General features: G+C 44.4%; 1 protein-coding gene across 8 annotated transcripts in view; it reads left to right on the forward strand.

The window, feature by feature from the left end:
• nolo (ADAMTS-like no long nerve cord) overlaps positions 1–12976 on the forward strand; it is a 376621-nt gene that overhangs the window by 347935 nt on the left and 15710 nt on the right. For 5 of the 8 annotated variants that reach the window (XM_089739120.1, XM_089739122.1, XM_089739125.1 and 2 more), the window contains 6 exons: positions 704–871; positions 1842–2024; positions 2647–2799; positions 3858–4036; positions 4963–5069; positions 11796–11902. In XM_089739120.1, coding sequence (XP_089595246.1) covers positions 704–871; positions 1842–2024; positions 2647–2799; positions 3858–4036; positions 4963–5069; positions 11796–11902 — 897 coding nt within the window. The remainder of the gene's footprint in view (positions 1–703; positions 872–1841; positions 2025–2646; positions 2800–3857; positions 4037–4962; positions 5070–11795; positions 11903–12976) is intronic. The other 3 variants (XM_089739123.1, XM_089739124.1, XM_089739127.1) reach the window with 1 other exon arrangement.

Genomic DNA, 12976 nt, shown 5'->3' on the forward strand with positions numbered 1-12976 from the left:
AAGTTAGCTCGAATTTGTATGCGGTTGGAACAGCGCCCCTAGCGGCAAACGTAGGCAAACGTTCCAACTCCATACAAATTTGAGTTAACTTTTACGCTATCGAGAACGTTAAAAAACTCGCACTAAGCACACAGACTGCATATTATTATTAGTATCTATATATTAATACGTGAAGCAAAAAGCTTTGTACACCTTTTTACGAAAATTTCACTGACGGAGGACTATGAAATTTCCCACATTGATATAGAATATAGAGAAGGAGTGCAGAAAGATTTTTTTTAATTGTCCATAAAATACACTAAATTAATAAATAAAAAACATTACACACACTACCATGTATTTCACACTTACACACACACACGCATATAAACTATTTTGTTTAACGTCAAACTTTTGTTATTAGGTATTTAAAGTCTGCGGTCAAATTGAGAATAGATTAATATTGTTTGTCTTTAATATTATTTGTCTATAGCGTAGTCTTGACGAAATTTGTGATTATAAAAGTACATTTTTTGACAATAAAATCTTAATAATGTTCAAACTTATAATTTTCATTAATTATAGTCGAATATCGACTACTGCGAAACCGCTAGTTTAATTGAATAGTATAAAGCATACCGATAATTTTTATAACAAACTTAAATGATACTTCTGTGGATAGCTTTATCGTTACGTTAGTTAAGGCCCTAATTTAATTATTCAGGTAACACGTGGTGGTACCAACACGGTCGTGGTACCTAACAGCATGTGTCCGCAACCACCACCACCGGACCGGCAGTACTGCAATGTGCTAGACTGTCCAGTCAGGTGGCACACGGGGGAGTGGACCAAATGCTCCAAAACCTGTGGCGGGGGCGTTAAGCAGAGAGAGGTGAGTATCTAGTATAGTATTTAGCTTAGCCTAGACTGATTCGGTGGTGTAGTAGTTAGCGCTTCTGACTCTTGCGCCAAGGGTCGGGGGTTCGATTTTCGCTCGCATCGTAAAAACTATCGTTCTTTTTTCTCCTACCTATGCTGGTAGCCTTGAGAGGCTATTTCAGCTTCTCCTTGACGTGTAATTCAACTCACGGGGCTCAACCGGAGTGTTGCTAACGCTGGCCCTAGCAAGAGCAGTGCTTCGCAGAATCTACCACCAGATCGGAAACGCGGCCCACTGCAAAGATCCAGCGAGAAACTCAGTGGGCTGTGTCTATGGGTTAATTTACTCGTCGAGCCCTACGTCGCAAGCGACGGGTTCGACGAGAGAGAGAGAGAGAGAGAGAATACACTTTATTGCACACCAAAACACAATTTACATTCAAAAAACAATCACGAGAACGGTGACTGGTAAACTTTCTTGTTTTGAACAGGTTTATTTGGGTTCTCTTCATCTGGGTGCTTATTATCTACATGTGTATGTATTTAAACGTATATAAGTACCTAAATCAGTCTCTGCTACCCAAGGGATTCCTGATTTGAGGCCGAATGGTTTTTTTTCCTACCTATGCTGTGAGCCTTGAGAGGCTATTTCAGCTTCGCCGTAACATGTAGGCGAGCTCACTGGGCTCAAACCTGACGACGTTGCTAACACGAACCCTAGCAAGAGCCGTGCTTCGCAGAATCTACCACCGGATCGGAAACGCGACCCACTGAGAAGATTTGGCGAGAAACTCAGTGGGCTTTATCTGTGGGTTAATTTACTCATCGAGCCTTTCGTCGCAAGCGACAGGTTCGACGAGAACCATGACCGGAGGCCGAATGACCGTGCGGGTTTTGTTCTCAATTATTTATTATTATTATTTCTCCTCCGGCTCTCTATTAATCTCTTACATTTTATTCCTATATCCTCCATGTTTGAAAAGGTTGAATGCAAGCAAATAATGGCGCAGTCCCACGTAGTAGAACGTCCGGCATCACTATGCAGCTCACCTCGTCCGCCATCCACAAAGTCTTGCAACAGTCGACCCTGTTTACTGGATACGTCATCGCCGGAGATATCTCTCGCTAACTCGTCTTATATTCAGCACGACCCTAAGAAGAAGAAGGTGAGATTTGATTTTAAAATTAGAAAGCAAAACAAAGATATTGTACAAATTATATGAACTGGAATTTCATGATCTTTTGTGTTTTTGTAACTGTATGGATGAACAATGTTTTAGTTTATAGATTTTTATTACTTTTGCCCGCGACTTCGTCCGCGTGGAATAATAGTTCACAAATAATGCTTTATTTTAGAACAAATTTGGTTAGCATAAAAAACGTTATAGTGAGCCCACCTTAACATATAGACATATGCTGTCGCGGACTTTTTTTTTAGATCTTTTAAAGGGAACAATTCTGTCGTACATTATTTTAGCGAAACTTTAACCGTTTCCGCATGCAGCGGAAGCTATCAAAACGGAAAAAACCCGATTTTGAAACATTCTTTATTGGTGCTCCGCTTGTATTGGTCTTAGCGTGATGTTATATAGCCTTCCTCAATAAATGGGCTATCTAACACTGAAATATTTTTTCAAATCGGACCAGTAGTTCCTGAGATTAGCGCGTTCAAACAAACAAACTCTTCAGCTTTATAATATTAGTATAGATTACAATATTTCCTCTGGTCCTTTTAAATATGCCATTTATTTTAAGAAATTAAGCATTCAAACTCAAAGCTTTCCTTAGGTGACAGTAAAAGTGGGAGGTTCGGCGACTATTTTTTTCGGGACCCAAGTGAAAATAAAATGTCCTGTCAAAGGATACAACAGGACAAGGATACAGTGGGCGAAGGACAATCAGATTATAACGAAATCCAAGAAATACAAGATATCTAGGAAAGTAAGTTGAAGTATAAATAATAGTCAGAAATAGAATAAATTTGATACTAATTAGGTTTGTAATGAGCACTTTTGTTTGGACCATGGCAAATAGGACGCTATTTCTGCTACAGGCCCCTCATTGATTGACATCATGCTTTCATACATCAAGTTATTCTATGGCGATATTGCCACCACTAAGTCTATGATCAAAAACCATAGACCTATATAGTAGGGACGCGACATATTGTTCTATACGTACAATTGCTTATATAAATAGCACCCATTTTGAAGACACACACATAAACATATATCTATCTCGTTCTTACTCAGCAATGTAACTCGCAGGAAAACAATATAACAGTATTTCAGTGCGTACATAAAGTGAAACACGAATATACGTAAATACGTAATGAGGCCGAAAATACGCCATACTTAGCGCACCAAATGTCATTGTCTGTCAGTTCAGCCGGTTTATATTTTTTTTTTAGGTTTCATTATTCAGTGCCAAAAACAGACACGCGCTCAAGTCTCATTTAGTAAATTCCCCATATTTTAGCGTTATTGCAAGCGCCATGTTCAAGTTTAGACTAAAGACTGCAAGGATGTTAAAAGCAAACAAATCTATCTACCTTCAGTCTAGTTTGTTATTTAATGCCACCATTGGAACCCATTCCAGAAACAAAAACCAGTACCGAGCTTCTTCAAGAAGCTGTGTTCCCAAACTAAAACTTGTAGCAAGAACCCGATAAATAATAGTGTTTATACTATACTGATTATGTAATGGAGATTTATTTTGTCTGTGTCTATGCAAACTGGTTATAGAACCCATGTCTCCATACCTACCGTTGGTATCAATTATAATTAATTTGGTTATAGAACCCATGTCTCTATACCTACCGTTGGTATCAATTAATTATTTTTATTTTTTAATTTAATTATAATTAATTGTAATTGATACCAACGGTAGGTATCGAGACATGGGTTCTATAACCAGTTTGGACCGATACTTTTTTTTACAGAAATTCTAAATAAAATTTGCAATAATCATTGGCTGCGTTGTTTTTTCTTTCTTAAAAGGGTGCCCTACGAATCACGACCCTGTCGTTCAGAGACCACGGAGTGTACACCTGCGTCGCTGGAAGATCTAACGCGAATTTGACGTTACTTGTGAAGCCAAGACCTGGAGAGTTCCCTTCTAGCGAAGAAATCGAGCGGCATAAGGCTTTAGATGAACCGTCACCACCTTTATCCGACAGGTTTGTCTAACCGGTTTGGTAGTTCATAAGAATTCCATAAAGTTTATAGAAATTTGGAAACGTGGTTAGAAAGGGAAGTTGGAGAATATCGCCAATGACGAGAAAATTGTTGTGGTAAGTTATTGTGGTATGAGAATGTAGGGTGAAGAGAAGGTCATGGTGCTGTCAAAAAGACCCAAGGTTTGAAAGTTGATGATAATTTAATAAAGAGGGGGCATCCTAAAAGCTTTGAATGGACTGTATGAATGATATTATAGGAGATACATATGGGTAGGACATACTGTGCCTTAAATTTATAGAATGACCAGATATACCAGGTATGAAATGGTTGCTTATAGCAAAAAGTATAGGATCGTCATTACAAATGCTTCCATTGAATCATATCACTTATGAGCTAGTGATATAAAAATAGCGCTGCGTTTATTATTTATTCATTGTCTGTATTAGGCGATTGCATGCAGCAGAGATGCAAACGTTGCGATGGATGTGTGGAGTAACGAGAATGGATAGAATACGGAATGAACATGTTAGAGGAAGTCTGAAAGTGGCACCTGTGACAGAGAAGCTGAGGAGTGCGCGTTTGGGATGGTATGGACATGTGATGAGATAAAATAAAAATGAGGTTGGTAAGAGAATGTTAACTATGAATGTGGAAGGATATAGAGGAAGAGTTAGACCTAAAAAGAAATGGATGGATTGCGTGAAAGACGATATGGGTTAGAGGGGAGTGAACGAAGAAATGGTATATGATAGAAGAGTATGGAAGGAAAAAACATGTTGCGCCGACCCTAGGTGACTGGGAGAAGGACAGGGTAATGATGATGATATTTATTTATTGTCTGTTATGTATTTTGAAGAGTGTTATCTAAGGGTTATTCAACACGTACGTCTTATATAATAAGGTCACTTTTCCAATATACTAACAGCAGAGCGGATGGCAGATACAGAGCCATGACCGGTGGAGCTTCAGATGATCAGTCTCACGAACAACGACCTGGAGACCAAAGAAAAAATTACAAGAACCGCCAGAAAAGTGAGTAACAGTTAGCACGAAGGGACATTTCAATTTTGTACGGGTTTTCCAATGGCTCTGTATATAAGTAAAGTAAAAGATTTTTTTTTATTGCTTAGATGAGTGGACGAGCTCACAGCCCACCTGGTGTTAAGTGGTTAATGGAGCCCATAGACAACTACAACGTAAGTGCGCTACTCACCTTCAGATATAAGTCCTAAGGTCTCGATATAGTTTCAACGGCGGCCCACTCTTCAAACCGAAACGCATTACTGCTTCGCTGTAGAAATAGTCAGGGTGGTGGTATATACCCGTGCGGACTCACAAGAGGTCCTACCACCAGTAATTACGCAGATTATAATTTTGCGGGTTTGATTTTTATTACACGATGTTATTCCTTTACCGTGGAAGTTAATCGTGAACATTTATTAAGTACGTATTTCATTAGAAAAATTGGAACCCGCCTGCGGGATTCGAACACCGATGCATCGCTAGATACGAATGCACCGGACGTCTTATCCTTTTAGGCCACGACGACTTATTGACGACGACGATTTAAAATGAAATAGTATGTTTTTATTACTTAGACAAGTAGACGGCCCGCCTGGTGTTAAGTGGTTGCCGGAACCCATAGAACGTAAACACCGTCACCCACCTCAAGCCATTGGCTATCTCAATGACGGTACATAACCACTGCCCAGCCCTTCAAGATGGAACGCATGACTGGCTGAAATAGGCACGATGGTGGTACATACCCATACGGGCTTACAATATATCGTACTTAATCCATAAAAAAAATATAAATACGATAGTAGCTCTGTACATTTTCATAACCAAATCGGAGAACCAATTTTGACGAATATCTGTACGGAAATAGATTGGGGCCTGCGAAATAATATAGGCTACCTTTCAGCCCACTATTGAACACGGGTATCCGCCCACGTGATGTAAAGTTTTTTTTTTTTTTTTTTTTTTTTTTTTTTTTTTTTATGATTGAAAGTTTACTGGTGGCCCGAAGGCCTTTCCAGTTTCACCAGGACAGGTGGGCGAGCAAAGGCTCAGCCAGGAGGGGTGGGATTTGCTAACAGCTGCCCGAGCGCCTCCGAAGGAGACCTAACAACTCAAGAGCGGCTGCTTCGCGAATGAATCTACTACCGGATCGGAATCGCGACCCGCTTAGAAGATCCGGCGAGAAACTCAGCGGGCTGATGCATGGGTTAGGTTGCACGTCGAACTCTTTGTCGAGTTCGACGAGTACGGTTACCGGGGTCCCTAAGCCTGCCCCTAGTATTAGAGCTGAAGGCATCTAATGCAAAGGTTATTGGATCTGATGGATCCGTAAGGACGTGTCTAGGGCGTCGACGGTGACTGGCTCCTGCATGATCAGGATTCGGAGAGTAGTCAGCGGCGGCAACGATAAGGCGATTATCATGACGCATATCCTTATCGAAGTATCGTTCCGACGCTGACTTCATGTATTTCCGAATTGATTCGAGGCCCAGGTCGTCGTGTAGGTCAACGTTCCTCACGAACCACGGAGCGCCGACAGCTAACCTGCAAAAGCGGGATTGTAGGGATTGGAGGGTGTCTATGTGTGTGCGGGCCGCGTGAGCGAACACCACACTCGCGTAAGTCATGACGGGCCTTATGCAAGTTTTGTAAAGTGTCACCTTGTTCCGAAGGGACATTTTACTCCGCTTACAGATCATGGGGTAGAGTCTACCGAGAATAAACGCGGCACGGTCACGGACTGATTTTATATGCGGGCGGAATGTCATCGATGCATCCAGGGTAACGCCCAGGTACTTGACCTTCCTGGCCCAGGGTATGGGTTGTCTAAAGAGAGTAATCGGGGGTGTGAGATTCCTCCTCCTAATCCGGGAGGAAATCCGTGTGGAGCTTCCCCTCTGAAATAGCACCGCAGTACTTTTCGCTGGGTTGATGTCTATGCGCCATTTTCGGAACCACTGTCCTAGGGCTAGGGCTGCGCTCTGAAGCTTCTTCGCGATTAGGGACTTATTTCTACTAGAATAGTAAACAGTCGTGTCGTCGGCGAATAAAGCTAAATGGGTCGGCGGCGACCGGGGAATATCGTTGACCACTAAATAGGAGGGGTGAGAGGACAGAGCCTTGCGGGACTCCAGCTGTGAGAGGTCGTGGGGAGGAGCGGGTTCCCTCGACTCGATATCGAAAAGAGCGGTTCGACAAGAAGTCCCGTATGATGAGCACGAGACTATCCGGCACGCCCATGTTGAATAGTTTGAAAATCAAACCATTGTGCCAGACTTTGTCGAACGCTTTTGCGACGTCGAAGAAGAGAGCTCCCGTGTATAACGGTTTTGGTCGATTAAGCCCCACAAGAATGTGCTCCGTGAGGCGGTGCACCTGTTGAACGCATGAGTGATTTGTACGGAATCCGAATTGTTCATCGATGAGAATGCCCTTGGATGAGACGAAATCTCTGAGGCGCTTGTAGAGCAGACGCTCATACAGTTTGCCTAGAGACATGAGGAGGCTAATCGGGCGGTAGCTCGTCGGATGATTTTTTGGTTTACCGGGTTTATGTATGCCGATAACGTCCGCTTCTTTCCACACCGCGGGAAAGATACAGTTCGCCATAGCGGCATTGAAAATAGATGCCAACATCACGATGAGTTGGACGGGTAGAAGTTTAATAACGCGGTTAGATATACCGTCGGAACCGGGAGCCTTGCGAGGACGTAGGTCTTTGATCAAGTCTTTAACTTCCATCGGGGTGACGGGTGGTAACGCATCCGAGAGTGGCAAGGAGGCTCTGCGTTCTACCTCACTGTCTACAAATTCTACATGAACAGGGTCCACGGATTGAGTGCTGGGCGTGCACTGGGTTTGCAATGTATCGGCCAGCAGCTCTGCTTTTTCGTCATCATCAAAGGCCGCGAGTCGGCCTGAGGGGCCTACAAGGGGGGGCATAGTTACTACCGTATCCGATTTGAGAGTACGAGCTAAGCGGTAGTAAGACCTTTGGGAGGGCGCGAGTCCTTCTAAGAAACCAGACCATCTGGCATCTCGGACTTCGGCGATGCGAGACTTTACGTCGCGTTGTAGGGCACGCATTCGAATACGATTTTCCGCGGTAGGATACCTGTCGTAGGCGCGTATCGAGGCGTTCTTAGCTCTAAGAAGTTCCCTAATATCGTCGGACAATTTGAAGCGGTGAAGGAAGTCCTCCGCTACAACTTGTTTCGATGACCTATCTAATGTCGAGGTGATGTGTGATGTTAAGATGTCTATGGCTTCAGCGGTATCCTGAGGAGACGGGGTAGAGTCCGGGTTAAACGGGAGCGATGGTGGATCAGATTCAGCCAGGCTGATGCCCAGCGTGTGCCAATCCACCACAGTCCTCGTGACGGGAACGGAATCGGGAGCGCGACCGAGCTTCATGACGACGGGACGGTGGTCTGAATCTAACTCTGAAACTACTTCGATCGAGTGTAAGCGCAGAGTTACGTTTTTTAATAACGCTATGTCGAGTATATCCGGGCGATGCGCGATATTTAGCGGGTAGTGAGTCGGGGTTAACGGAGCGACGATATCGAAAGCGAGATCATCGACTAACGCGTCAAGCCGCCTGCCATTCGGAGTTGTGGTGTGTGAGTTCCACCTGATGTGTTTACAATTTAGGTCGCCCGCCAGAATGACAGAGCTCCCCATACCGAGCAGCGCCTCAATATCACTGCTTAGAACGATCTTATCCGGTGGAAGATAAACGGACGCGATAACGATCGGCGCGTGTCCCGTCAGTGAGATTCGGCACACTGATGCTTCGATATTAGCGAGCGCGGGAGGATCGAGCGGGACGCAATGCAGGGCTCTTCTATAGTAAATAACGGTACCACCACCACGGGCAGAGAGCCTGTCGTTCCTGACCATGTTATAGTTCGCGATTTTAGGGTCACGGCGCGCGGGCTTAAGTAAGGTCTCCTGCACTAAGAAAATGTCAATTTGATGGTCACGCAAAAAATCACAAACCTGATCACGTTGATTTGCGAGACCGTAAGCGTTAAAAATCCTATTGTTACGGATAAGGGTTTTATTCTACTAATGTACGCCATTGATTACCGGCGGAGTGAGGGGAGGACGTACGTATTTAACGACGCGTATACGTCAGCGTATTCTTGCACAACGGCGATGAAATGTTGTGCAGTGGAGGCGGCGCGAATGGCGTCACCCAAAGCGTTAACACGCTCAAAGTTGATCGACTGGAAAAAGTCGATCGCTAGAGCGAGATTTTCGGACGCGGTCGGAGGGCAGGTCGCGGGGGAGGGACGTATCGCGGGGGTGGGACGAGTCGCGGGGGAGAGAGTTGTAGCCGTGTTCGTGTACGGCAACGGTTTAGCCCAAGCCGAGACGCTGGGCACCGACGCCGGCACGAAAGCAGGCTTAGCCTTCGGCACAGAGGGTACCGTGGCTTTGATGTCTGGGCCGGAAGCTCGGAGGCGGTTTTGACGGGCGACGCGGCGATTTATTTTTGGAGCTCGGGGGCATCCACGGTAGTTCGCGGGGTGACCTTGTGTTCGGCACAGGACACAGCTAGGCGGTTCCGTCGCGGTTTTTTGGTCGCGAGCGCAGAGGGCCGTGGCATGATCGCCCAAACACTTAACACATCGGGGGCGCGCGTGACAGTTACGGGAAGAGTGCCCGTACAGTTGGCAGTTATGGCACTGACTAGGAGTGCCTTTTTTATGGGGGACTTCGACGGCAATACCGGAGAGCCTACAGACAGTCCGAATGTTAAAAATTTGCTTACCCTCGGGGTAGGCTGGAGGGCGACTAAAACCATATTGTATGGCTCCCTACCGCGGCCGGTGTGCATGCGGTGCACGGAATTTACTGGTAGGCCTTGTTCTATCAGATCTGCCTTGACGAGATCGGCATCTAGCTCCTTCGGGATTCCACGTATGACAACGCGGAGTTCGCGCTCCTCCTGGAGCGTATAAGTGTGGAAACTTATACGCTCCTTTCGGAGGTAACTTGAGAGGGCCCTATGGTCGTCGGGTGTCGTTACTTTTATTTGAATCCCGTTGGCGAGATTACGGGCGCTGGCAAAATTAATATTTTTGGCCTTAAGGGCCAGGGAAACTCGGTCCCAAGCTGCCTTCTCTTGAAGGATAACCGGGGGAGGGGTCTGAGTTTTAGATTGCGCCACCGGTCGCGGCGACGGAGTGGCACGGGCTGGAGGCGCAACGGGAGTCTGAGGGCGGGGGCGCGACGCGTTCGCGGCTTTGCTAATATTAGCGGCCGCGAGAGCTCGAGACTCCGCGGCACGCTTCTTACCCTTTTGTACCAGGGTGAATCCATCCGTCGATGAGGCGGGGGCGAGGTCGACCTCCATCTCCGAGTCAGAGTCGGAGGACGAGGAGGCGGGCGCAGGTGACCTACAAGCAGGAGTTTTGGAGGGCGCGACGGAGGCCGCGCGCTGCTGGAACGGTGGCCACGGCGGACGACGCAGTAGTTTTACTCGCAAGTATAGGCGACGCGGGAACGGCAGGCACGACGGAGGCTGCGGTGCTCGATGTAGACGCTTTGCACGCAGGTACAGGCGACGCAGGAGCAGCGAGCACGGCGGAGTCTTCGAGAGAGCTCGCAGTGTGATTGGCCTTGAAAGCCAGAAACTCTGAGGCGAGCTGTGGGTGACGAAGTCGGAGGAATTCCACGAATACAGCGTCCATGATCGCTGAGTACCCAGGTGGGGCGGCCCCGGGTCTTGAAAACACTCGCCTTGCGGCGAGGCCCCAACTTCTCGGACCTGAGCGGTTCTATTGAACACAGGTGGCAATGCGGCGCGATTACTACAGGACAAAGAAAAAGCACAACAAAACAGAAATTACAAAAAGAAGCAAAACAAATAAATACTTGCAGGAAAACACTTTGTCGGCAAATGTTCCACGAACACAAAAATAACTAAAACAAAACAAATAAAAGCTTCCAGGAAACACACTTGGTCGGCAGATGTATCACGAACACAGGCCGCGCGAACAATGGCCGGGCTAACAAAAGCCGGGCGAACAAAGACCGGGCGATCGAGTGGACGATGAGCACGTCCGCACGTGACGGGTGCCTCTATCGGAATGTAAAGTATAGTCCAATCGAGCGAAGCTACGGGCAGAAAGCTTTATATTATGATGTATATCGTATTTTTCAACTCATAAATACTTCTTTGTACCTATTTAAGTACAAAGATTTAATGGTAGTCTATTATTTTAAAAAATAATAGGACGTGCCTTACTGCAGCGAACACTTCATTCTCAAGTCATTAAATTTACAATATGCAAATTTTCATATTTAATACACTAATGGTTCTTCGAAGTTTATTTTTATTTTTTATTACTTATATGAGTGGACAACCTCACAGCCCACCTGGTGTTAAGTGGTTACTGGAGCCCATAGACATATACAACGTAAATGCGCCACCCACCTTGAGATGTGAGTTCTAAGGTCTCAGTATGGTTACAGCGGCTGCCCCACCCTCCAAACCGAAACGCATTACTGCTTCACCGCAGAAATAGGAAGGGTGGTGGTACCCATCTGTGCGGACTGACAAGAGGTCCTACCACCAGTAATTACGCAAATTATAATTTTGCGGGTTTTTTTTTACTTAAGTCCACGAGTATATTTCAGCTGCATAAAAAATATAGATAGATGAATTCTGTCGGGACGTAAACAAGTCTTGTGTTACATTTAATTTTAAATTTAAATATTGTCTAGCAGGTAAAACTGATAAAGTAAGAGAAACATTATACAGCCAAACGGCCACTACAAAAGCAACACCCAGCTTCAATCCCCAAGCCAGAGATATTTACGACGAAAATGAGGTGAGTGAAACAAGTGATTACAATTTAAAATTTAACGTTTTTGGTGTATACAAATCAGCGTTTTATGAGGAAATATATAAAGTAACGAAAGCACTGCTTAATTATCTAAACAATAAAAAGTCTAAGTTAAAAAATAGATCGTAGTAAGTAAACGGTATTCTTTCTTAGAGCAATATTTTTCAAACGAAAGATCAAAAGGACGGTGATTTCTGGTTTTTTGTTAAATTTTTTTTTCATAAAACGGTTAAATTTTATAGTTCGGTGATACATTTGATTGAGTTGTAAATTTAGACAATTTTTATTCGTACTTCAATGAATCGAATCTACCGAAATAAATTGGAAGTTTATGTTTTTGTTAGAGATCCGATATTGTGACCTCTACTCAAGTCAGCTTTTTGTAATTTGCGTAATTTCTGGTGGTAGAACATCTTGTGAAATCGCTCGTAGATAGGTAAGTACTACCACCCAGCCTATTTCTGCCGTGAAGCAATAATGCGTTTCGGTTTCAAGGGTGGAGCAGTCGTTGTACTGTAAAAACTGAGATTTTAGAACTCTTGACTTAAAGCGAGTGGCATTATTTAGGTTGATGATGTCTATGGACTTCGATAACCAGATCTTAGCAAATACAAAAAAAACTTAGATGTAGAATTTAGTTTATACGAGATGGTTCCACTTTACAATAATTCGTGCTTCCTCCTTCTTTTTTTGCCTTTTTAGGCAGACTAGCATACGCCCACCTGATGATAAGAGGCCACCGTTGCTCATGGACAGCAATTCCAGGGGCAGAGCCAAGCCGCTGCCTACCATACAATTAGCATACATTATACCATTTAGCACCAGGTGTTCCGCATTTAGCGTTTTATAAATCAACATTTGATAAATCAACTGGCTATGCAAAGTTAAATTAATTGGGTCAAAATTTATTATTGTTTCATGAAAACAAACTTGTTCCTAATTACAGTTCTCAGAAACTCTATCTAAAACAATAAAACAGAAATAACAATCTATTACCATACCCCTATGAACTCCCCTGTAACTATACTATTTATAAACGAAATGACAACAAAGAATGTT

The sequence above is a fragment of the Bombyx mandarina genome, chromosome 28 (assembly GCF_030267445.1).
Source record: "Bombyx mandarina strain Sakado chromosome 28, ASM3026744v2".
Taxonomy (NCBI): domain Eukaryota; kingdom Metazoa; phylum Arthropoda; class Insecta; order Lepidoptera; family Bombycidae; genus Bombyx; species Bombyx mandarina.